We start from the raw sequence: 27,506 nt of genomic DNA on the forward strand, positions 1-27,506 counted from the left end.
TCTCAAAATATGTTATGGACATAAATGTTAAAGCTAATAAAATAAAAATCTTAGAAGAAACTATAGGAGTAAATCTTTATGATCTTAAGTTAGGCAACAGCTTCTTAGATGGGTAACCCAAAGCATAAGAAACAAAAGAAAAAGTAGATAAATTGTACTTAATTAAATTTGAAAACTTTTGTTTTGCCAACAATATCATCAAGAAAGTGAAAATCCAATCCACTGAATGAAAGAAAATGTTTGTAGATCATACAACTCTTAAGGGACTTGAATCAAGAAAATACAGTATTTGTCCTTCAATGCCTGGCTTGCTTCACTCAGCAAGAGGTCCTCAAGATACATTCATGTTATCCCATGTGTTAGTACTGTATTCCTTCTTACAGTTGCATTGTATTCCATTGTATGTATATACCATATTTTGTTTATTCATTCATCTGTTGATGGGCAGTTGGGTTGATTCCAACTTTTGGCAATGGTGAATAATGCTGCTATGAACATTGGTGTGCATATATAGGTTTGTATCCTTGTTCTCTGTTCTTCTGGTATATATCCAGCAATGGAATTGCTGGGTCATATGGCAAGTCTACAGTTAGTTCCTCGAGGAACAGCCAAACTGTCCTCCACAATGACTAGATCATTCTACATTCCCACCAGTAGTGGATGAGTGTTCCCATTCCTCCACATCTTCTCCAACATGTGTTGTCCTCTGTTTTTTTAATGGCCATATATAAAGAACATTTACAACTCAATAATAAAAACACAAATAACCAAAGTTAAAAATGGGCAAAGGATCTAAAACACATCTCTGCAAAGAAAATGTGCCAATGAATAAATGTTCCACATCATTAGTCAGTTGGGAAATGCAAATCAAGACCATATTCATATCGCTTCACACCCAGTAGGATGGTTATAATAAGAAAGACAATAACAAAAGTTTACTTGGATAGGAGAAATTGGAGCAATCATACATTGCTAGTAAGAGGGTAAGGTGGTGCAGCTACTTTGGAAAACTGCTCGGAAGTTCCATAAAATGTTGTCATTATGACTGATAATTCCACTCCTTGGTATATGTCTGAGAGAAATGAAAGCATGTCCACACAAAATCTTATATATCTATGATCATAACATTATTAATAATAGCCAAATTGTATAAACATAACGTACTACAGCTATACAATTGAATATTAACCACTAATAAAAAGGAATGAAGTAATATGTTGATACATGCTTGTAAACATTATGCTAAGTGAAAGAAGCTGGACACAACAAGCCACATATTATATGATTCCATTTATATTTAATGTCCAGAATAGGCAAATCTATAGAGCCAGAATGGGGATTAATGGTTGCCAGGGTCTGGGGAAAGATGGGGAATGACTGCTAATGGGTATGGGATTTCTTTTTGGAATGACAGAATGTTCTAAAATAAGTTTGTGGCAAAAGATACAAATATACTTTAAAAAACACCCACGAAATTGTAGAGTTTAAATGAGTTAATATTATCGTATGTAAACTATAGATCAATAAACCTGTTAAAACAATCTAATTAAATTAAAGCCATGCCATCATGCAAATGGTATACAGTCTTTGCAGTTTAAAATAGTGGGAGAATATGAATTTGGCAGAAAATAACCCCACATATGAAGTTTGGTCTTTTCACTTATTGATTCTGTGAACTCAGACAAGTCATTTCCTTTTTTTTTTTTTTTACATTTTACATATTGTCTTTTTAAAAAAAAATACATATAAGCCTCAGTTGGCATATCTGAAAATAGAAATAATAATACCTATCTCAGAAGTAATTTTTCAGAACCTAGTTCTCCTCCCTACCATATCCTGTAGGAGTATTATAATAGCGGGCTTTTATTAAGCACTGTACCATTAATGGTGTGAGCTGCTTTACTTCCACAACCACATAAAATCCTCACAGCAGTCTTATATGGTATATATTTCTTTACTCATTTTACACTTGAGGAAGTTGAAGCCATACACTCAAGGCCATCCTGCTAGCAAGAAGCAGAGCTGGGAATGGAAAACAGTTCTTCTCCTTATGTATCTTAACATTTCTACCAAAGACGTCAGAAAAGAAGATTGAAGAGCTATGAAGTAAAGTAATATTTTCAAAAAGAAGCACAACTGCTCTCTTTCACAGTGTTTTACATTTCCTAGACTCCTTAAGCAAATGCCATGAAATGGGTTAGATTAAACAACATGAATTAATTCACTCATGGTTTTGAGGCCAGGAAAATATCATCAAGGTGATACTTTCACTCTGAAGACTGTGGAGTTCTGGGGCTGGCTGCCTATAATCCTTGGTTCCTCTGTCACATGGTAAAGGAACACAGGGGTGTCACGTGGTCTCTTTCTTCTGTGTTACAGGTTACATTTCAACTTCTTGTTCCTTTGCCTTTCTCTCCCTGTTTGAGTTTCATTCTTTTATGAAAAACTCCAGTAATAGGATTAAAACACAACCTGACTGAAGTGGGACACATTTTAACTGAAGTAACCTCATCCAAAAGTCATACTTAAAATGGGTTCACAACCATAGGAATGGATTAAATTTAAGAACATGTTTTTCTGCGATTTATACAGCTTCAAACTACCACATTCCACTCTCTGGACCCGAAAGAGACATTTTTTTTTTTCCTATATGCAAACTACATTCATTCCATCACAATATTCCAACAGCCTTAAATCATTTAAAAAAAAATGCTAAGAGTCTTTTCAAAATCGATTATGGGTGTGATCTGTCCTGGGGCACAATTCCCCTCTGTCTGTGGACCTGTGAAACCCAGAGAACAAGTTATCTGCTTTTAATATATAAAGGAGGGACAGGCATAGGATATATATTCCCATTCCCATAGGGAGAAACTGGAAGGAAAATGGGTCATGTGCTGCAAACTTTTCTGAAACCTAGTAGTATATAATGCATTAGATTTCAAGATGTTTTTCCTTTAATTTTTTTAAATTAAAGAAATTGTAAGTTTACAGAAAATGTAAAAAATACTGCAATTATGGGATGATATTTTGTCCTTCAGGCCGATGGAATGGCAGACCCACCCTTTCTAAGTACTTGTCTAGCAGCCATTCTCTTCTCTGAACACTGGAATAAAGGCTTCACCCTCTTCAAGCATCAGGATGGTGGCCAGGTTCTCCACAAATGCCTGGGTACAGGCTTCACACTCTCAGAGCACTTGGGTGGCAACACTCTTCATGAACACTGGGGCAGAAGACCCACCCTCTCCAAATGCTGGGGCAGATTCACCTTTTCCACACACATGGATGGGTTCACATTTCTTGGCTGAGAAGATGTTTTAGTTCCAGACCTCATCTTCGATGGTTTTGCCCTTGAAGTGATTTTTTTCCTTCAATCTGTTCCTTTTAGTCCAGGCTGGCAGTAGTTCCATTCATACAGACCTTGCAAAAAATTGCTGATTTTGCATGTAGATCAAAGGTGTCCAAACCATCAGATAAAAAGACTTTCCACAGATCTTTCCTGGATAACTGCATTTCCAATCCTGACTTCCATGGAAATTGCTGGCTCATTCCATGTTCAGTTAAACCATTACATGGAACACACTATTCTCCTGTGACTCACTTTCTGGATACCCAGAATTTTCCAAACCATCAATTTCTGGTTTCTTTGTACCCGTTATTTAGTTCGCAGCTTATCTCTTTACTCTTACATTTTATTATAAGCTGAAAGGAAACCAGGCTTTGCTTTCCACACTTAGCTTGGAAATCTCCTCAGTTAAGTATCCAAGTTCATCACTCTTAAGTTCTGCCTTCCACTGAACAATAGAACTCAATTTCACCAAATTCTCTGCCACTTTACAGCAAGTGGATTAAATTGTAAGAACCTGTTTTATTTTCTTTATTTATTTTTATTTAAATGTTAAATTAAAAAACCATGAGATCCCCATATACCCCCCACCCCCCTCACCCCACTCCTCCCACATCAACAACCTCTTTCATCATAGTGCCACATTCATTGCATTTGGTGAATACATTTTGGAGCACTGCTGCACCACATGGCTAGTGGTTTACATTGTAGTTTACATTCTTCCCCAGTCCTCAGTGTACATACAGCTTCAAACCACCCCAGGAAAGAATTAATCAAATTTCAAATATCAGGCTGGCAGGGGGAAAAGAAGTTACCTGTCTGTGCCAGTACTTGCCAACTTTTCCAACATAGGTATTCCTTGTACCCACAAAGAACCAGGAACACAACGGATCTTGAAGACAGAATAACTTTGAGCTTTCTCCAATTTTATCTTATAAATTCAAATTGAGTTGTCATTATATTCCATAATGTGATTGATATAAAATATTTTAAATTACTGTACATTAGGAAAAATAAACCCCTTCTCCATTTGAAAAGCACAGAGGTATGTATGAAAAAGATATGATTTTATACATCGAGATTTTCTTTTCTTTCTCTCTCTGTACCTTTACCTAAAATCGCTGTTCTTTTAAAGATATTAAACATTTCCTGTTCTTTTATGGTAAGAGAAAAGCTGAGGACCGAAAAAAAAAAACTTACTGTGTACCTACTATGTAGCAGACACAGAGGGAGGGGTTTTTTCATGTGTTGTTTAATTCTCAGGAAAGCCCTCTAGGATAGATCTACACACTCTCCAGAAGAGGTAAATAGAGCTCAGAGAGCCTTAATGACTTGGCCTATATTTAGTAGCTAGTCAGGGGGTGAGGCAGGATTCCAACCCAGATCTGACTGTCTTCAAAGTCCTGCTAAGTTGGCATTCCTCTTACATACAAGGAAAACTTCTATGACTTTTGCATTTCACCCATTTCCTTAGTTGTTGGGGGACTTGCTCAAATAATCAGATCCTTCAAAATATCCACAACTCCTCTTTAGAGCAGAGAGAGAGAGGCAGGCAGAGATAGACAAAGAAACTGGTGATCCCAGCTGATTGTGCTGATGGTTCCTGGGCAAACCTCCCCAGGCGTGAGCTGTCATTTGTAGGCAGACAGCTTCTTGTGATCCACTTATGTTTAATTAATTGTGAAACTGCTGGAGAGTAGCATTCAGAAAACCTCTATTCTGTCTGGCAGTGTATTTTCTTCAGACTCATAAAGCCAAATTCTCTGCCTCTGAATAATATGTGATCATGCAACATAGGGGAGAGATGGGAAGAAACACAAAGTCGCATGCAAATTCTGCATTTGTTCCTAAAGTAATTCTTTGTTGTGCTGGAAATTGGGATATCATTTGAAGGGTGTTGTAGATTTCTGAGATGTTTCTTTTGACTCTTCTATTATATGCTATTGTAGCCATGGAAAATAATACATGTAACATATAAGTAAGTTATACAGAACAGTAGCAAAATAAATATTCATGAGCCCTGATTTAAAATAAGACCATTAACAACACCAGTATACCTGCCTTACTAGTATGGAACCTCTGTAAGTTCACCGATTTTTGTCAGATTTTTACTGTTGTATCCCCAGGAACTAGAATGATGACTGATATGTAGGAAGTGCTTAGTAAATATATTTTAAGTGAATGCATAAATATTGTATCTTCCTTCCTCATATCATCACCCCAAGCATCCCCGTTAGAGGTTATCACTATCCTAAATTTGGGGTTTATTATTCCCTTGCATTTTCGTAGTTTTAGTACATACATATTCCCAAGTAATGTACTGTTTGCTTTTGCTTCTTTTGGAACTTTATGTAATGGGATCATACTGTATGTGTGCTATCTTTTAAAAATTTTTATGATTAATATTTTTTAAAATTTATTGAAGTATATCACTCATACAAAAACATACATGAACAATAAGTGTATAGGAATAGCTGTGAACTTACAAAACAAACATATATAATATCATACAGGACTCTCATTACTCACCCTACCACCAATACCATGCATTGTTAAACATTTTTAACTAATGATTAAAGAACATTGTCAAAATATTACTACTAACCAGAGTATTTTTCTCACAACCCACCCTATTATTATATTATCTTTATATCATTTATATCTGAATATACATAAACAATAAGTGTTTAGTAAAAGTTGTGAACTGTATGGGACCCCTGTATGATGTTATGCATGTGTGTGCTATCTTGATATATGTCTTCTATGCACCATTAGCCTGTGAGATTCACTCATGTGTAGCTGAGTCTTCTCCCTGTCATTGGTAAATTGTATTTTATTGAAAGAATGTGCCATTATTTATTTATCCATTCTCTTCACAATGGATGTTATCTTTTCTGCTTTTATAAACAAAGCTGATGTGATCATTCTCACAAATGATGCATGCTGTACATATACAGAAGTTTCTCTAGGATATACACTTGGAAGAGGGATTGCAATGGGAATTTTCATTTCCAGTGCCCAAAGGTCATCCCATGAGTCTGAACTGCAATGTACCCTTTGTCCACAATAGGCCAGGTTTAGTGGGAATGCTATCCAGAATATTTTGCCAGAGAGAGGAGGTCAGGAGATATTTTCTCAAGCCTCTAGGCAAAGCAGATTTTAGTTAGAAAAAGTCAAGATTTTGGAATTTCCTCCATTATATCTCCTCATCTTCTTCCTTCTTTATCATTATTTTTGTGCAAGGTATACTTTAGTAAATTTATGTCTAATAATGACAATATCAGTTACTTTCTTCAGTCTTTAAACCTTGATTATAAATTTAATTAATTAGATTCTTTAACCATTTTGAACTTTATTTTAAAATTTGATGTGGAGGAATATATCTCTTTCTTAAAGACTTTCAAATAAGACCTCTTATTACTTTCTGTGCATTTCCATCTTGTTTGTATAATATTCATTTTGTAGTCATGCAGTAATAATTGTAGTCATTATCACCATCATTGAATTTTCCCCTGAATACCATTATGCCTTTCAAAACTCTTTCTTGTCTTTTAGGTGCTTCCTCATCTGTAGCAGTCTACAATTTGCTTGGTTATTTCACTTACTATGTTATTTTATAGGTATTTGCATTCTGTCTTTTCTACTAGATGATTAGTTGCTTGATGGCAAGGACAATGTCTTGATCACCACTATAGCCCTGTTATCTAGCACTGTGCTGGGTCCTTAGGGTGAGGTGCTGGAAGTTGAGTTGAACCAATATATCTAATCTCAGCCTTTAATCTCATAACATGGCTAGTTAGTGGTTAAGAATCCACACTTTGGACACAGACTTACCTGGGATGGATTCCTGGCATAGCCATTTAACTTCTTAGATGTGTGATCTTGGGCATGTTTCCTTAACTTTTTCTGAGCCTTGATTCCCTCTTCTCCTAGATGGATATGATACAGAGCTTCCTGGCAGGGTTATTGGGAAGATTAAATGAGATGGTGTATATGAAATAGCCTGCAACATACAGTGACTAAATATATGTCCTGGTCTTATTTAAAGAGTTTTCATTAGTTATGCAAGTCAAAAAAAGCAGGGAGAGTGGGAAGGTGCATGCAAAAACTCCTGCATTTTGCTTTGCTTTGTTTCAAGACTGCGGTTGAGGGCACAATTTTTAGTCAAGGGAATGATGGTCTTAGCATTTGGCCCATTGCATAGAAGTGAGCTTCTTTCCTGTAGAACCTGTGACCCTGCTAGTCTTGGTTTGGTGGACAGATTATTGCTGGCATTCCAGTTATGGTAGAAAAGGGAAGGATAGTGGGGAGAGATGATAGGCTGCCATAGTCAGCCACTGGGTTAACATATCAGCAGAACCTTTTGAATACTCTCTGTTGTACTTGGGACTTGAAAATTTGTGTCTTGGAGATAAAGTGCTTGTCCAGTGCAACCTGAGTCAAAACTGTCTTTCCTCTTGCCCTACTAGGGCTACTCACTTAGGTTTGAACAGAGTATAAACTTTCATGCCTTTTTGGATTCTGATGGACTGTGGTGAGCATGATAACAAAAGAGCTATGAGTAGAAAATAATGAATAATGGAAAGATAAAAGGGTTTTAGAAGCTGTGGTGGACTTGGATTAGCTAGGCCTGGACTTCTCTTCCCTGAGCTTCGCTTTTTCCAGCTGTACAGTGGAGATAATAATGAGAAAATAAATTTGCCTCACAGAATTGAGGGTTTGAAATTACCCAATATAGCAAGGAGATGCCCATGGAAGATTATTTGCCTTTCTTCCTCAGTAAAGAGGAAGTACTCATAAAATATAGTATCTGCATTCCTGGGGATGAGTTTGTGGTCCATTGTCACATCTATTCAAGGAAGGTAAACCCAGGAGGTTACTGGAGTATTGTTTCATGCTTAGAATTAGGACATTGGAGAGATAAAAGTTGACATTCAGCCATGTTCCATGTGTTCAAACTTCAATGTATTACTATGGCAGATTTAGATTTACCCTTATTTGAAAGTTTTAGGATTGGCTTTCTGACTTCTCTCCTTGAGATCCAACTGGAAGAATTCAGACACAAATTTGCTTGTGGATAGGCAGTTAGACTAGGTGAGTTCTGAAGCTCCATTCCAATAGAAGTCTTCTAATAGCCAAGTATTGAGATGATAGCCTAAGAGACGTCCAACACCACTGTGCATCATTTCTCAACAGTGGCCTCAGGTCCAAAGGATTCTTCTACTTTATGTTCTACAATTGGGGAAAAAATGTCCAAGTGATCTAAATAGACTTCTAAGGAAAACGAAGGAACGGAAACAAAGACCAAAGAAGACTGGCGTGATAATACTAATCACAATCCCTCAAAGGTGTTTTATTCATTGTCTGATATTTGCTGCTACTCACAACAGAAGCTCAGTGGGATGGGAGATATTATCCCTATTTTACAGATAAGATGGAGGCCCAGAAAGCTAAAGGAAAGCCCATCAAACTGCTTCCTAAGACTGATTTGATCACAGGGCTAGGTTCGTACCATTTAATTTCTCCAAAAAGGTTGCCTGATCACCACTTTAAATTATCCTTCCCTCTTGTAGACATGGCCTGTGAGATTGGCTGATTCCACAGAACTCTCCGAACACCTTGACAAGATCCAAAAATACTCTGTCTACATCACAGGGAACTCTTTAAACATTACCCTTAGGAGAAGTCTCTGGAAAATTCAACTTCAAACTGACTTACTTGAGCAATGAATAACACTAATTTATACATGCAGTATACTCATGATGACTTCAGATTCCTGCATTCCTAGTTCTGCCACTTATTGATGTGTGCTGCACTGTTTCTCTTGTGTCCTTCTAGTTTAGAGACTTCAAGGGACCATGTCATGCCCATCGACTACTATTTTCCACCCCAGAAGACCTGCCTGATCTGTGGGGATGAAGCTTCTGGATGTCACTATGGAGCGCTCACTTGTGGAAGCTGCAAAGTCTTCTTTAAAAGAGCAGCTGAAGGTAAAGGTTTTAATATACTCACTTCTCATATTTCCCTTTGTCCTCTGTCTTCCAGAGAAAGACAACAACTTTGCAGAGCTCTGTAGTCTGTTATCTGAGGTACAGGGTTACCAATGGGGGCCTCTCAAGAAGCTTAGAGTCTAAAGAAGCAAGTTTTATACCTGCTAGTGCCCAGCTATGGTAGCCAGGAATTTCAGGGAGACTGTAGGCAATGAAGGTGGTCACAGCTGGTGCTTGGGGCTTGGTGGGTCCTGGAAATGAAAGAAAAATTAATGATTTGAAAATATTTAATTTCCTCTCTGCTCATGTTCCACAAGGAGGGGGAAAATTGCTCTTATTAAAGAAATTAGAAGTGGAGAAACCCCAAATGAGTCCCCAGCCTGTCCTGTGTGGTGAATATGAGACTGTTCCTTAGCAAAGGCTTCCTGGCCTCAGCCCTAGACAGGAAGTGTTCTCGCTGTTCAGTAGACCATCAGTCTCTGCACCTGCTCCCCCCTGTCACTGCCTCTTAGGGGCCTCTTTGCATTAATAGCTTCTAGGAAGGTAAGAACCAAACCATGGAAGCACACTTATCTTCCTCTCCAGAGTCCTGCCTTTGGGCCCTACCAAATTGACACAGAACCCCAAGGTAAGTAAACATCTTATATTTGACTAAAAGAGCTCAATCCCTGGCTCCTTAGTCTGGTTTTGTTTAGAACAACTCATGCCTACTATGTCCCCAGAGGTGCTCAGCCTTCATCCTACAGCAAGGACTCTCATTTCCAGACCTCTTCTATAAGTTAGTGTTTCCTCCCTACCAAGATAGGGCTTAGTGCTCTTTTTTGTCCTCTTCACTCCCCACCCTGCACTAAGGGCTTCTTTCTCAAAGGAATACTGCTACACAACCTCTTGGAAGAGGCACTCTGCTCTGGGACCAGACCCAGTTGCTAAACACCAGTTTCTAACCCTGACCCCACTTTCCACAGAGAAGATACTTTCTATCAAGGTGTTTTTCCTTCCCTCTCCTTGGCTCAGAAGTGTTGAGTTCCAAGTCAGAACCAAAAGAGAGAACCTTTCCTAATGTAAAGGCATAGACCCTGAAACAGCTTTAAACGTAGCAGGTATGTAAACCAAACCTTGTACCAGGAAAGTTATGACAGCCATCAAAGGATGGTGGAGAGTTCTCGGCATTTAGGGAAAAAGTTTCCTTTTAACTGATAGCCAGTCAGAATGACAATGTTTGTTTCATCATTTTGGTCAGTTGGCAGGAATGCCCATAAGACAGAAAGCTTGATTTTTTTCCTTCCATTCCCCAAAGCACTAAGGAGGTAACTAGCATTTGTTATTAATGGCAATATCCTGTGTGTTCTACCCATACGTTCAAGTGGCCCATTACTACTGTTCATGCTGGCTGAGTTGAGGTCCAGAGCCCCAGTGGCTAGGCCTAAGCCATTTGGAAAGTGCCAGAAAGCAGTAACTTCCTTCCTTAAGAGTAATTAAAGAAAGATGACCTTCAGAAAAGGAAGTGAGAAGCATCTCCAGGGACTTAGATCACTCTAACTTTGCCAGGAAGAACCTTCTTCTTTCATATGTAATATCCAGCAAGCCCTGTCTACAGAGCAGAGAATGATCCAGAGTATCCACCTAGAGCTAGTATATAGCCCTGGGCACTACAGTAATAGCAGCCATATTGGGCTGGAAAGGACTTTAAGTGAGCAAGAAAACAGGCAGATTTGTTATAAAGATAGATTAGATTATAATTGATGCTATCTTTGCATTACAAATTTGGGTCACCAAAATTTTCCCCCAGAAAACAAGAGAAATTATCAACCAAATTGTGCAAGAAAAATTGAGCTATCATATACATACCACATAGGAACTTTCTACAGAATTTAGGACTAAAGCAGGAAGGCAGACATATGGACAGCAGGCAAGGTTGCCCAGGAGGAGCTCTGCTATGATGTGGATCTTGGGCTATTTGAATACAGGAAAGAGAGGAGATTGGGTGGACAGTTTACTCAATATACAGAACTCTTAGAAATCCAGCAAAATCCCAGAATGCTCCAGGCCCTAGATTCACATAAGTTAAGGAAATTCAATAATGTTTTCTCTGAGAAAATGTGCCTCTGTGAGCTCATAGAGCCAAAAGCTCTTGATTACTTGCGATATCAAAAATTACCAATGGATTCCTTGCAAGGCCACAGAGAGAAATCCTCTTAGCCTTTTGCTTTATTTAGAATATGGAGTGTAGTTCCTGGTCCTGAGTCCTTGGAGTGATGAAAGTAGTTTAAAAAGAACACATACAAACAAAACAAAACAAAATTATTGGTGTTTTCTTTCTCCTCCCATCTGTAAAGTTGTGTGGCTTGACTTTACTGCTGTCATTATTCCTATTTGAAGGCAGGGGGCTGTTTCATTACCTACAGAGAACATTTATTGATTTGTTGGTTTTCCATTTTTATGATGTGCCTTTCCTGCCCAAATGGACCTTCTGAAGGTTGTCCTGAATCTGCCTTGTTGCAACTTGGAATTACACCTGTTTTGGAGAAAGTGGGAGCACAAATCTTTCTCTTCTTTGTCTATATATCATTGTACGTTAACTCATGCTATGTATTCAGAGTATTAATTATACTTTCTTCATGGTTTCAGACTTTTCTGGACTAGGCATAGGTCCAAGACTTAAATGCCTGTCAAATCAGACAGAATTCCATTTCTAGTTTTAGTAGCACATAAGGCATGAGGTTTTAATATCACTGGTGGTAGGGCTCAGCACATAGTCAACTGTAATCTGGCCAGGTTTTCCTTTTGAGGAAGGAGAAGAGGAGAAAACCCCCACGTTTTCTCATTGTCAGTAACGTTAGGGTATGGAGTGAAATGAGGCTTGGAATGGAGATACCTGCATATTTGTGAGATAAAAAATAATAATACTAGACCATGGGGGTAAAATCACTAAAATCTTGTTGATAGATACTTCATAGATGTGTGTATATGTGTGAATGCAGTTGGTTGGTGGGTGGGGGGGGGGTCAGTGAGTTAGTAATAGGCATGAGGAGAATCAGTGGGCTAATGGGGTGAATGAGGAAGGGAAGAGGAAAGCATGTTGGATGCCATCTTAAAGGCCAAGAAGTCACAGGAAGGTGATGTCCATAAACAGGGTTAGAAGCTTAGAGATGTTTTAGCTTGGTGACTTTGGATAAGAAAGTCCCCCCTCTTTAGAGCCCTTTTTTCTTCTGTCTGTGAAATAGCAGTTGAATTAGATGCTTTTAAAGCCCCCTCCAGCTTAGTCATTTTATGACAATTTTACAAACTACAAACCTAATTACCTTCCATGATTGTAAAAATCAAACTTAAGATACGGATAAAACCAGCTGAGAGAGGTGCACCATGGATGATCTGGGTTAAAACCCGAGACTCTGGGATTCTCTCTTCCTTCGGCTTAGTGACCATAGCTGAGTAACTTCCTTTCTTTTCCATTTTCTCATCTGGAAAATCAGGATATCTATCCCCATCTCTATCTAATCATGTTTCAAAGAGGGTTAATTAATTCATCATGTGCATTATGTGCCCAGTAATGTACTCTTTTCAGACATTTTCTAGTAAAACATTGGAGATTGTGCATCCATTTGTTTTGTACACATGGAACACTGTTTGGTACACATCATAAAATTGAAACTGTAGTTTACATTCTGAACTCAAGGGATTACATCATTCTCAATGATGTTTACAATATGTCCCAATTTAGTATACTTGGAAAATTTTATGTAAGTATGGCTTTAATTCTCTCATGCTTCCCAGGTTTGAAGAAGTGTAAGTGAACCCTCATTGAACTTTTTCTGTCATTTAAATCCACTCTTTCTCACCTCAACTCATGTGGAAATGAATAACAACTTTTGTTTGGAGTCCTGCAGAGAGTTTTTGGTGAATGTCAGTGCCCTCTTCATTCCCTAACTTTTAGAGTAATATTTCCCAGGGGCAAGTTAACTCTGCTAGAAAGATCTCCTTAGGGCCTTGATAAGTATTATAAGCCAAGGACCTGACTAATCCGGACTATGGGAGCCCTGGACGTCTTTTCACAATGCTTCTCTTATCTCTTATCTGTCCCTGTTTTTTTTAAATATTAGCGCCAGACTTTAAATCAGGAGTCAAAAAACTTTTTCTGTTAAGGACCAGTAGTAACTATTCTAGGATTTGTGGGACATATGGTCACTGTCCTGACTACTTAATACAATCTTAGTGAAATGAAGGCAGAAACAGATAATACCTAACTAATGGGAGGGCTGTGTACCAATAAAACTTGATGGTTACTGAAATTCGAATTTCATCTCATTTTCATGTGTCATTAAATATTATTGATCTTTTGAATTTTTCAACCATTTAAAAATGTGAAAGCACAAAAACAGGCATCAGGCTGGATGAGTAGGGCTTGTAAGATATATTTTGCTGGCCCCTACTTTAGATGGTGGCACCTGTGCTTGCAAATAGGCATGGTAAATTTTACTCTTTCTACTCTTCTAATGTCTAAGTAGCTTTCTGGATCATCAATTTTAAAACTTTTGCAGAATTGGCCAAAGTTTGTACATCTTGGTTGCTCAGAATCTTTAGGTCCTGAGTCGTCTTTTACAAACAGGAGAAAAAAAATGAACCTAGGAAATCTAGAAGACACTTTTTCTGGTAATCTAGTAGATCATACACCCTGTGATACTTAGTGGAGAAAGTGAAAACATTTCTCACATTTTCTAGACTTGTGCAGTAATTATGTGGATGAAATATATATGAATGAGTTTTGCAGAATGCCACATATACTCCAGATGGTAAAGAGGAAATTTTGGGGGATTATATATTACCAAATGTTATGAAAAAACTCCCTGTCTCAAAAAAACATAGGGCCCTGGAGGCCAAATGAATTATGGATCTGACATATATTTCCTATTTTTTTTTTAATTTTGTCTTTATTTTTTTAATATTACATTAAAAAAATATGAGGTCCCCATATGCCCCCCACACCCCTCACCCCACTCCTCCCCCCATAAAAACAACCTCCTCAATCATCATGAGACATTCATTGCATTTGGTGAATACATCTCTGAGCATCACTGCACCTCATGGTCAATGGTCCACATCATAGCCCACACTCTCCCACAGTCCACCCAGTGGGCCATGGGAGGACATAACAATGTCCGGTAACTGTCCCTGCAGCACCACCCAGGACAACTCCAAGTCCCGAAAATGCCCCCACATCACATCTCTTCCTCCCACTCTCTACCCCCAGCGACCACCATGGCCACTTTCTCCACACCAATGCCACATTTTCTTCAATTACTAATCACAGTAGTTCATGAATAGAATATCATTAAGTCCACTCTAATCCATACTCAATTCCTCCATTCTGTGGACCTTAGAATGGTTTTGTCCACTCCACATCTATATCAAGAGGGGGCTTAGATTCCACATGGATGCTGGATGCAATTCTCCTGATTTCAGTTGTAGGCACTCTTGGCTCCCTGGTGTGGTTTTGACCTTCTTCACATCCATGTTAGCTGAGTGGGGTAAGTCCAATAAACCAGAGTGTAGGAGTTGCAAGTCTGTTGAGGCTCAGGGCCTGGCTATCACATGGTCAGTCCAGAGATTCAGGTCCCCTGGGTATACATTAAACCCCAGCAACAACTATAGTTCCGGTAAAAGTAACAGGAGAGACTTGTGGACAAAGATCACATCTAAGTCCATCTCCATCACTCAGAAACACATACTTCAAAGTAGGGCCAACTGACATGGCACTGAACTCCATCTGCCATGACCATAGAACCTGCGAGTCTCTGTAGGCCTCAGAAGAACCAATACCTGGGGTTGTATCTACTTTATCTGTCTCTGGGACTCTGCTCAGGTGTGCATAAGAGCAACCCTCTGATAACCTCCCGGCTCTTTTTGGAGACTCATAGCCATATAAACTCATTGGTCCTTTCCATTTCCTCCTTTTATTCAGGTCAAAAAGCATTTTTAAATCCTGGTTACTGTCTCAAACATTTGCCAGCTAAATCTGGGCCTTCCTGTAATAAGACTAGACTGCAGGCCTGCAGCATAAATAATTTAGCTCTGAAACTCATTGCAATTGGTGCCCACCCTAGTCTTTGTCAGTGCCCAATTTGGAGGCCATGCCAAGAATCTGCCATTGCTGCTCTAAAGTACCCTGTGTCTGATTATTTATAGCATGTGCATTTAATGAAGCAATTATTAACAAAAAATTGCCAAAGTACTTGCAACATTATGTAAATATGTGTAATGTTTAAATGCCCTTTGTCACTTGGGAGATCATTTGAATCCATTACACCTTTCCACATAGCTATTCTGATTTCCCAATTCCTTATCATCTTTTCTGTCCCTGTCCAAATACCACAGCTGGAATCTTCTATTTCTACAATCCCCCTCAAACACGTTGGTGACTGTCAAAATCTGGGTGGTAGATTTTTGCACTTAGCTGCTTTTGCAAGGGTAAGTGTTAGACCCACTTTCTCTTCAGAGGTGGGAGTCATTTCTTACTTCTCTGGATTCCAGTCCGGGAGCAAGAAACACACTGTCCCTCAAAATAACTGAACTCAGTGAGATGCCATCATTTCAAAATTAATCTCTTCAGTTATATTAGCCATGTGTGCATTCTTCTGGAAACTATTATCCATGCTTCCACTCTCCTTTTTTGTGCCTTCACACAAAGAATCTGTTCTCAGCATTCCAAGGAGGCAGGTGAGCATTGTACCCGCCAATCTGCAGAGGATAAAACTGAGATTAGAAGGTGAGTGACTCTTTATAAGGGAACCAGGATTTGAATTCTCAGTTCTATTGCTTCCAGTCTGTGCTGAGCTACTTATGCAACCCAATGGAGCCGTTGCAAATCCTGGTGATATTGTACCTATCTCCTATGGAGCATCTCACAGGTACAGTCCCATTAGTAATCTTCTCATGCATCTAGTCAGAAAACATTTACTACACATGTAGTATTGGGCTCACAAGTTCAAGATTCAGAGCCTACTTCAAGTAGTTCATAGTCTAGTGATTATAAACCTGGACATCTTTAAAGTTCTTTAGTAGCTGAAGTGCCACCACATCTACTCTCCACTTGAACTTCCCAACTACCTGGGACAAGAAAAGAGGTAATTTTCTTGGTTTCCTAGATGAATAAGCTGAGGTTTTGCCAGGCAATCAAAAGGTAGAAAATAGAATATCTGGAATTTGAATGGAAGTTTTCTGGAACCAAAAACTGTGCCACACCACAGCTGCCCTTCCAATATATAAATATATTAACTCAACTGGATCCGGAGCCTCAGCAGAGTTGCAGCTCCTACTCTCTGGTTGGTTGGACTTACCCAGGTCAACAAACAGGGAGGTGAAGATTGTCATCCACCACACCAGGGATCCAGGAGTGCCTACAACTGCAAGTAGGAGAATCACATTCATAGATCACACAAAATGTTGAGGACTTGGCCTAGTGTTTAGGGCGTCCGTCTACGACATGGGAGGTCCACGATTCAAACTCCTGGGCCTCCTTGACCCATGTGGAGCTGGCCCATGCGCAGTGCTGATGCGCGCAAGAAGTGCCCTGCCAAGCAGGGGTGTCCCCCGCGTAGGGGAGCCCCATGCGCAAGGAGTGCGTCCCGTAAGGAGAGCCGCCCAGTGTGAAAGAAAGTGCAGCCTGCCCAAGAATGGCGCCGCACACAGAGAGAGCTGACACAAGATGACGCAACAAAAAGAAACACAGATTCCTGTGCCACTAACAACAACAGAAGCGGACAAAGAACACGCAGCAAATAGACACAGAGAACAGACAACCGGGGCGGAGGGAGGGAGGGGAGATAAATAAATACATAAAATCTTAAAAAAATATATATATAAGATTCCCATATACCCCATTACCCCCCACTCCTTCCACATCAACAACTTCTTTCATTAGTGTGGTACATTCATTTCATTTAATGAGTACATTTTGGAGCATTGCTACACAGCATGGATTATAGTTTACATTGTAGTTTACACTCTCGTACAGTCCCTTCAGTGGGTTATGGCAGTATATATAATATCCTGCATCTGTCACTGCAATGTCATTCAGGACAACTCCAAGTCCCGTAAATGTCCCCATATCACACAACCACAGAATAAATAGGAAGCACGATGTAACATCTATGCAAATGAAAATTTTGCCCCTCATTACCAAGCTAAGAGAAGAGCTCAAAGATAGGACAGATGGATTTATTTATTTGTTTTTTGTTTTTGTCATTATTTACATTTTAATATTACATTAAAAAAATATGAGGCCCCCATATACCCCCCACCCCTTCTCCCCCCATAACAACAATTTCCTCCATCATGATGAGACATTCATTGCATTTGGTGAATACATCTCTGAGCACCGCTGCACCTCATGGTCAATGGTCCACATCATAGCCCTCGCTCTCCCACATTCCACCCAGGGGGCCATGGGAGGAAATACAATGTCTGGTAACTGTCCCTGCAGCACCATGCAAGACAACTCCAAGTCCCGAAAATGCCCCCACATCTCATCTCTTCCTCCCACTCCCTACCCTCAGCAGCCAACAAGGCCACTTTCTCCACACCAATGCCACATTTTCTTCGATTACTAATCACAATAGTTCATGAAAAGAATATCAGTACGTCCACTCTAATCCATACTCAATTCCTCCATCCTGTGGACTTTGGAATGGTAGTGTCCACTCCACATCTATATCAAGAGGGGGCTAAGATTCCACATGGATACTGGATGCAATCCTCCTGCTTTCATTTGTAGGCACCCTTGGCTCCATGGTGTGGTGGTTGACCTTCTTCACCTCCATATTAGCTGAGTGGGGTAAGTCAAATAAACCAAAGTGTAGGAGCTGAAGTCTGTTGAGGCTCAGGGCCTGGCTATCACATGGTCAGTCAGAGATTCAGGTCCCCTGGATATACATTAAACCCCAGCACCAACTACAGTTCCATTAAAAGTAACAGGAGAGGCTTGTGAACAAAGATCACATCTGAGTCCAGCTCCATCACCCAGAAACACAAACTCCAAAGTAGGGCCAACTGACATGGCACTAAACTCCATCTGCCATGACCATAGAACCTGTGATTCTCTGTAGGCCTCAGCAGAACCAATACCTGGGGTTGTATCTACTTTATCTGTCTCTGGGACTCTGCTGAGGTGTGCATAAGGGCAACTCCTCTGATAACCTTCTGGCTCATTTTGGAGACTCATAGCCATATAAACTCATTTGTCCTTTCCATTTCCCCCCCCCTTTTTTTTTTTGGCAATAAAAAATATTCTTTAATATGGTTTCCAGGCACTGTTCAATAACATATCAAAATCATTCTATATAGATCAGAGCTCTTTTAAATTATTTAGACATATTTAAACTCCATTTCCCCCTTTGATTCAGGTCAAAAAGCATTTTAAACTCCTGGTATTATATGTAGATTGAGATATTCTGCTGGTCCGAGTTGACCCTTTTATTCAAGGTCATTTTCTAGTTACACATCAGCTGGTACTTGGTAGGAATCCCTCAGCACCAGGGAGGCTCATCCCTGGGAGTCATGTCCCACACAGTGGGGAAGGCAACACATTTACATGCTCAGTTTGGCTATGAGACTGGCCACATTTGAGCAACCTGGAGGCTCTCAGGAGGTAACTCTTAGGTACCCTGCTGCTCTAGGCCTTGTTCTTATTTCAGGTGCACAGACTCACAAGCATAGTCATTAGTATGAGGGGCTCATTGTTGGACCTTCATTCTTTTTTGGTCTTTGCCGTTGCACTTTGGGGATTGTTGCTGTTCCTTTAGGGACTGTGATAGAGTTCCCCTGGCTAGGAACTCAACACTCCCTCAGTCGTTGTTTTTAATTGTATCCACTATAAAAATATCCAAACATTTTTACGTACCCTGGATATATGCCCTCTAGAACTCCCTGCCAACTATGTGTACCCTGTCAATAAATTCTCAAACCAGTATTCCTCCCCTGCCATTGTTGAACCTCTCTGTGATCCAAAACTTCTTCAAAAGTGAAGCCAAATATATTTCCAGGTTCCATTATAGTAAAATGGAATATAGTGATAAGTTTAAATGTTAGATATAGAATACATATTAATTTAGAAAAATTAAGGTAAAAATAAATTGGGATATCAAAAAATTAAAAAATGTAAAAGCTTTGTTTTTGATGTTTTGCTTTCCATCACTGCAATAAGTGTTGCCCCGTATGCAAATTGGCAAGGCAACTACTTCCATCTTTTCCTCAGTGTGTACATCGTATCTTATTCTTTTCTTTTTTCTAATTATTAAGCTTATCTTCACAAAAGTTTTAGATTACAGCAATTCATATATACAATATACAGTACTCCCACATATCCAACATAAAACCTTTTTCCTTCCACAGCAATAATCTTTTTACGTATTCATACTATGTTTACTGAAACTGATTTACAGATATTAAGACAATAGCTTTCAAACAAAGTAACATTTGTGTTTACATTGTGGTTTATATTTTAGATTATACAATTTTCTAAATTTTTGGTTATCTTATGTTTTACATTATGATTTACATTTTAGCCTATCAGCCCATATATATTTTTGCTGTAATTTAACATGTCTTATATCCATCCTTGCGTACTCTTGTGGAACACTTCTGTTGCCCACACAGTTATATTGGTTCCATTTATTCAATACCTCTTTCCCCCTCCCCTTAGGGCCCACAGTGACAGTCAATCTTCATTGCTTGAAGGGCCATGTTCAGAGATACTTGCAACAGTGTTGAGGGCTTCACGTGCTCAACTGCCCTAATGCACTGGGAGCCACCATTTCTCTTGAGAGATACAACTCCCCCTATATGAGGGCATCAGTCCTCCCCAGGATGTGGGTATACCTTCACTCTCATTATATGGGTCTCTAACCAATGATATAACCTACTTTGGCAAAATGAGCACTCACACACTCTCTAGGAGCCTGTCGTGCTTCAGATTATCCGCTTTAAGCATCTTAAGCAGGTAACCCTCCTCATTATATTTTTAAAAAAGTTTTCTCAGCATTTTACTCTCAACCAAATAACTGACAACCTTCTATGTTCATATGTTGCCCTACACTCCCCCCAATTTCTTGGGCAGTATTACCCATCCTCCAATCCCTAGCCCCCCTCAAGCCCACAAAGCCCCACCCAAAGGTAACCCTATTCTCTCATTTTATCCCTTCCTTGTACAAATACTTACCTCCAGCTTATCATAGATTTCTCCCATGTAGGTGTCAGCTTACATCCTTCCTCTACCCCCAATTTCCTTTAAGCCTATCATCCAGTCTATAGCTCTCCGAGGCAGCTTGGTTTACTTATTTCATATCATTGACGTCATGTAGTATTTAGGACAGATGGATTTAAATGGTAAAATTATGATTTCTTGGCCCTTGGCTTTGAGCCTTTTTAGAAAATTGTTCCATGGGCGCGGGAGTTAAAGAAATACACTTCCTCTCCTCTTTGATTTCAGAAGCCAGAAAATATTGTCTTTCAGGATAATCCTAAATAATTGGGGGCAAATTCTTGTTCTCTTCTAACTGGATCTTGAAATTTTGTTCTTCCTTCCTCTCCTAGGACATCTCATTGCATGGATCGATACTGGTTTTATTTTGGTATATGGATGTGGACCTCAGAGACTGTGGCCTCATACAGTTCCATAAGTCAGTTAAGCACATTCCTACACTCCCATAATCACAGGTTCCCAGGCTCCTTTACTTTCTGGACAGTTGATTCAGTAATGTATTGATTAATTAAAAGACTTTAAATGATTTGTAGTGTTTATGAGCACCTGATCTTTTAAATACTGACCAGTTAAGATTTGAAGGAAGAGAACTTAGAAATCTAGGTATCTCACCAAGTCATTTTATGGATGATGAAACTGAGGTACAGAAAGAGTAAGTGATTTTCTAGGGTTCATATAACATATGGATGGCAAGTATGAGGTCCTCCTCTCTATTTCTTGTTTTTAGTATGAGAACACTTCTGCCTCACAGCCAATCAGTAGAACCAGAGACATTTTTACTGTGGAACTCCGAAGAATTATGTGAGACAGATCATTAAGGATTTAGCATCACACTTGACTCCTAGAAGGAGTTTGGTCCATGTTAGTCCTCTCTGCCTCCACCGTTGTGTGAAAGCATCTTCTGTAACTTCAGATCTTACGCCATAGTAGGGGATAAGAAGTGAGTTTATATGGCTATGAGTCTCCAAAAAAGATTCGGGAAGTCATCAGCGGGGTGATGCTTATGCATGCCTCAACAGGGTACCAGAGACCGCCAAGGTATATGGAAACTCAGGTGCTGGTTCTCCTGAGGACTGCAGAGACCCACAGGTTCTATGGTCATGGCAGATGGCTCTGGAGTTCAGGACCATGTCGGTTGGCCCTACTTTGGAATTTATGTTCCTGAGTGTGATGGAGTTGGACTCAGATATGGCCTTTCTACACATGCCTCTTCTGTTACTTTTACTGGACCTGTAGTTAGTGTTTGTGTTGGTGTATACTCAGGAGACCTGGTTCTCTGGACTATCCATGTGACAGCCAGGCCCTGGGCCTCAGCAGATTTGCAACTCTTACCCTCTGGTTTGTTGGATTTACCCTGGCGAGCTGACAGGGAGGTGAAGAGGGTCAACCACCACACCAGGGAGCCGAGAGTGCCTGCAGCTGCATGCAGGAGAATTGCATCCATCATCCATGTGGAATCTAAGTCCCCTCTTGATATAGAGGGGGAGTCGACATACCATCCCAGGGTCCACAGGATGGAGGAATAGAGTATGGATTAGAGTGGACTTACTGGTGGTTCTGCTAGGGAACTGTTGTGATTAGTAAAGGAAGAAATTGTAATAGTGATAGGAGAGGGTAGCCACGGTGACTGCTGATGGTAGGGAGCCAGATGAAGAGATATGGTGTGGGAGCATTTTCAGGATTTCGAGCTGTCTTGGGTGGTGCTGCAGGGATGGATGCTGGATGTTGTGTGTCCTGCCATGGCCCACTGAGTGGACTGGGGGACAATGTGGACTACAATGTGGACCACTCTCCGTGTGGTGCAGCGGTGCTCCAGAATGTATTCACCAGGTAAAGTGAATGTGCCGCAATGATGATGGAAGAGGTTGTTGATGTGGGACGGGTGGGGTGGGTGGGGTGAGGGGTATATGGGGACTTCGTATTTTTTGAATGTAACATTTAAAAGAAAATAAAGAAGAAAAAAAATGATATTAATAATACCAACAGTTTCTGGTAGGAAGACTCTGTAAAATATTTCTAGGTGTGAAAAATCTTGCAAGGTCTTTATATATGTGCTTGTATGAATTTTAAGGGAATAGTTTCATAGCTTTCATGAGGTTCTCAGAGGTTCTGTAGCCTAGAGATTATAGTCTATTGGTCTAACCTTTGATAAGGGCTTTATAAAATCGTAAGAAATTGTCCTAACAATAGGGTTATCCATAATGGCTATTTGATGGCTGGCACTTTTTCCACATAGCATGCATTCATTCAACACAGTATCAGTGGGTTTATTGTGTTCATCAGAACTTTACCAGGCACAGGGATAAAAGATTAGAGATAATAACAAAAACATTTATTGAGCACTCTAAATTTTTAGATGATTTGGAGATATTATCTCACTCAATCGTCAAAAACCCTGTTGATGTAGGTTTAACCCCAGTTTACAAGTAAAGAAAATGAAGTACCAAAGGTTCAAGTGACTTTCCCAAAGTCATACAACTACTTTGTGTCTGTGGAGTGAATATGACACATAACTGCCAACATAAAAGAGCGGGGTAAGTGCTATACTAGAATCTCCTGGGTTCTAGTACACTTCCTGGATAGAGACAATGAGAGATTGAGTTATTTTACTTGCAAAGTTTGGGAAGGCTTTACAGAAGATAAGGGTTGAGTTAGGTCTCGAAGGACATGTAAGAGATTAACAGCTACAAAAATGTGGAAAAGGAACTTTAAGAAGAGAGAACTGAGTGCATAAAAGTGTCTTGTTTGGGGAACATTGTGCAATCTGGAGGTTGTTGTGGGGAACCTCAAAAGATGCAGCATGCCCTTTGACAGGCCTTCAGTTGACTTTTGTTCCTGGCTTCCCATGCTGAGATGTGCAATAAAATCCTACTCCATGTTCTGGGCTTTTTGGAAGCAAACCAAATGGAAACAATCCATTTATGTAGTGGAACAACATGCAGCACAAGAACACCAAATGCTACTTGAAGCTCTGTTACAGCCATGGTTCTGCCGCCGACTAGCCATGTGGCCTTAGGTATGTCTCATTCCCTCTCTTCAACTCAGAATCTCCAACTGTAAAATAAAGTGTTTGTATTAAATAATCTGGGAGAATTTAACCATAAATCTCTAAAATTTTGTATGTACTCCAGATGTGTCCATTGACCAATAGTTTTCTTTTTATGCATCAGTTTGGGGAAACAGGCAGAACTGAGTTCAATCTTTAATTCCAAGACTTAATAGGTATGTGAACTTGAGCAAGTCACTTAACTTTTTCTGTGCCATTGTGAGAATAATAATAGCTAATAGGGCTATTACAAGAATCAAATGATTTGTAACACAGATCCTGGCACACAGTATAATTTGGTGCCTTTTCTTGGAGTAAAGTCTTGGTAATTAGCACGTTTGCACTTATAGTGCTCCCTGGATGGGCAGAAAGGAAGAATGGGAGATAATATCTGTCCCAGTAACCTAGATAAAGGAGATCTTGAGTTAGTATAAGGTTCCTAGCCAGCCACTTCTCCTCAAGGTAACTTATTAGTGACCAGAAGGGCCAACAGCATTTGCATGAGAGTACAGTCAAGGACAATTTCCTCCTCCTTCCTGTACTCCCAGGGCACTTTGAGGATCATTCCGCAGCCAGCCTAGCTAGCACATATTTCTTTTAAAATTCTCACTAAATGTGTTATCCTTGTTTTGCTTCTCATGGTTTTTAGGTTTTGGATTTTAAGGTGTCAGAGCTCTCTTTGTGTCTTTGTCCCCAACCAGATGGGCCTGACCTCCCCAGTAAATTCAAGTCCCGAGCCACAGACCAGAGCAAAAGCTAACAAAGGTCATAAATCATCTTCCATGTTCTTCAGCCATTGGTTTCCCTTGTCAGAGGCCAGAGGTGTGGCTTAACATATGAGGAGGCTAGATTCAATAAAAACCTGAGCCAGCACCTGTGTAAATAGATATTTAGGGTTTCTTTTCCTGAAGCCGGATGGGTACTTGTAAAAACCAAATTAGTTGTCTTTTATCTAGAGTATTGTCTCCTGCATTCCTAGTGCTTTGGACCCTTTGGAGCAATGCAGTTTGATTGTTACATTACCTTTTTTTAAAATCGAGACGGAGGGGCATTTCTTTCAAAAAAAGGATGATGCCTTGCTATGGCCTATGACTTTACTGCGTTTAAAATGAAACTCTGGTAATATGCGGGAATTCTTTCTGCTTCCCTTAGATTAACATTGCATCTTTCCACTCCCACTGTTTTTTTCCACTTTATTTTTTAAGTGTCTTTTTTATAAAAGATACATAGATCACAAAAAATGTTACATTAATAAATATAAGAGGTTCCTATATACCTCACCCCCCACCCCCCACTTTTCCAACATCACCAATTTCTTTCATTATTGTGGAATATTCATTGCATTTGGTAAATACATTTTGGAGCACTGTTGCACTTCATGGATTACAGTTTACATTGTAGTTCACACTCTCCCCCAATATATTCGGTGGGTTACAGCAGGATATATTATGTCCAACATCTGTCCCTGCAATATCATTTAGGGCAACTCCGAGTCCCAAAAATGCCCCCACATCACATCTCTTCTTCACTCTCCCTGCCCTCAGCGACTCCTGTGGCCACTGTCTCCCCATCAGTGATACAGTTTCTTCCATTGTTAGAGTCACAATAGTTCTATAGTTGAATACCAATAAGTCCACTTTAAACCATATTTTATTTCTCCATCCTGTGGATCCTGGGGTGGTCCCACTCAGTTTTGATCCTTTTAAAGGGACAGCTAAACGAAGCATGTAAGTACTTATCTCTGACTGATACCTGAATCACCTTCAGATCTTTTAAAAACTCCATAGGGTAAGGCATAGCAGGGTAAGGCATAGCACCTTGCCAAAGGCCCCTAGAACCCATTGATAAGTGGGTTTCCAGTCCTTGAGGTCCCCTAGCTCGGCTCAACCTCAGAATAGAGATAGGATTGGTCCTTTGTTTGTGTTGCTTATGACTAAAAACCTCCTAATTCCCACTCTTTTGATGTGGTCTCTTTTTTCACCACCACTTGTATAGTCTCCCTGACTCTTTTCCCAGAAACTCTTCTGTCGCCAATATCACTAAGAAAGAGCTTTCTTTGTCCTTTTACAACTCAAGAAGGATTAGCTTTTAAGTTTAGGTTCAAGTTATGGTCCCATGGGAGCAGAGATACATATAGGAGGCAAAACAAATGGTGATGAAGGTGTCATAGTTCAAGGAAGGAAAAGGAATAATTTCTGTCTTTCCCAGTGAGTTCTATAGAGATATAAATTACTCTTTACCTAGGAACCATATCGATGTAGGAGAAGACAGCTTGGCTTTCAGTTCACCATTCATTAACTTGGGAAAATGACATCTCCTCGCTGAGCCTTCATTTTCTTACCTGAGAAAATGGGGATAATTACAACCACCCCTAGAGGAGTGATAAAGATACATAAGATTAGATAACTTCAGATTGCTAGCATGCTGCCAGACTTTTAAATATGAAATGACCCTAACACTGTTGACAGTGTCTTCTTGTGTAAAATGACAAACTAGTCCAATATAAAAATTGATGGCACGTTTCCAGACTCCAGTGATGTCATTTTATTTATTTATTTATTTTTGGTGCAGGCTTCTCTAGAGCAGAGAAAGCCTATTAATTTTTATATTTTTTTTCTTAGAGAAGTTGTGAACTTACAAAGCAATATGCACATGTGTAGAATATCCATACCACACCCCTTCAACACAACCACAGAATATTTGTTACAAATTATGAGGTATCATCAGACTATTACCACTAACCATGGTCCATAGCATACATTGGAACACTATTTCCATACTCCCTAATTATCAACACAGTATGTCTTTGACATAGATGCAAGACCATTACAGTATTGCTGTTAACCACAGTCCATAGGTCACACCAATTGACATTTCCTATGATTCTCCATATTAGCCTATTCTGCAATAGTGACACAATTCTTCTCTAGCTCACACAACACTCTTGCATCTTTACCATCAACCACAGTTGCCACCCACCTCTAGGTAGTGATGTCATTTTAGAGATACTAGTGTAATCTGAATAATTCACATGTTGTTATTCACATGGATAATTTTTTATATTTTTAAAAAATTTTTAAAGTTACACAGATTACATAAATGTTGCAAATATATAGGGGATTCCCATATGACCCGCTCCCTACCTCTCACACAATTTCCCATATTAAAAACATTCTTCATTAGCGTAATATATTTGTTACAATTGATTAATACATATTGGAGCATTTCCACTAATCGTAGATTATAGATTACATTGTAGTTTACACCCTCTCCTGCACATTTTTGTAAGTCATGACAAGATATATAATGGCTTGTATCTGTCATTGCACATTCAGGACAATTCCCAAGTCCCTAAAATTTCCCCAAATTACACCTATATTTCCCTCTTCCTACCCTCAGAACCTCCAATGGCCAATGCCTCCACAGCAATGCTAAAAGTTCCTCTATTACTAGAATCACAATAAGTCTATAGTAGAATAACAGTAAGTCTATTCTAGCACATTGTTCATTCCCCAATCCTGAGGATTCTGGGATGGTGATGCCCACTCTGCATCTAATTGTGAGGGGACTTAGATCCCATGGATCAGATGAGTGGGACTATCTTGCATGCAGTTGCAGATTTTCTCTGTTTCTAGAGATGGTCGTTATCCATCATCATCTGTTTGTTAGTTGTCCTGAGTGAGTCCAATGAACTGGAGAGTAGGTGTTGCATCTCTGTTGAGATTCAGGGCCCAAATGGTACATGGTCAGCCCAAAGATTTAAGTATCTTGGACACATGCCTATCTACTCTAGTATTAATTATACGTTCAAATAGAAGGAGCACTAGGTAGCCTAAATTCCAAAGTTGGGCCCACTGGCAAGGCACCCAATTC

The 27,506-nt window shown here is 39.6% G+C and overlaps 1 protein-coding gene across 1 annotated transcript in view; it reads left to right on the forward strand.

Annotated features, from left to right (window-relative positions):
- AR (androgen receptor) overlaps nucleotides 1–27,506 on the forward strand; it is a 194,250-nt gene that overhangs the window by 89,537 nt on the left and 77,207 nt on the right. The window contains exon 2 of the mRNA XM_004473284.5: nucleotides 9,182–9,333. Within this exon, the coding sequence (XP_004473341.2) occupies nucleotides 9,182–9,333 (152 nt within the window). The remainder of the gene's footprint in view (nucleotides 1–9,181; nucleotides 9,334–27,506) is intronic.

Source organism: Dasypus novemcinctus, chromosome X, assembly GCF_030445035.2.
Source record: "Dasypus novemcinctus isolate mDasNov1 chromosome X, mDasNov1.1.hap2, whole genome shotgun sequence".
Classification (NCBI taxonomy): Eukaryota; Metazoa; Chordata; class Mammalia; order Cingulata; family Dasypodidae; genus Dasypus; species Dasypus novemcinctus.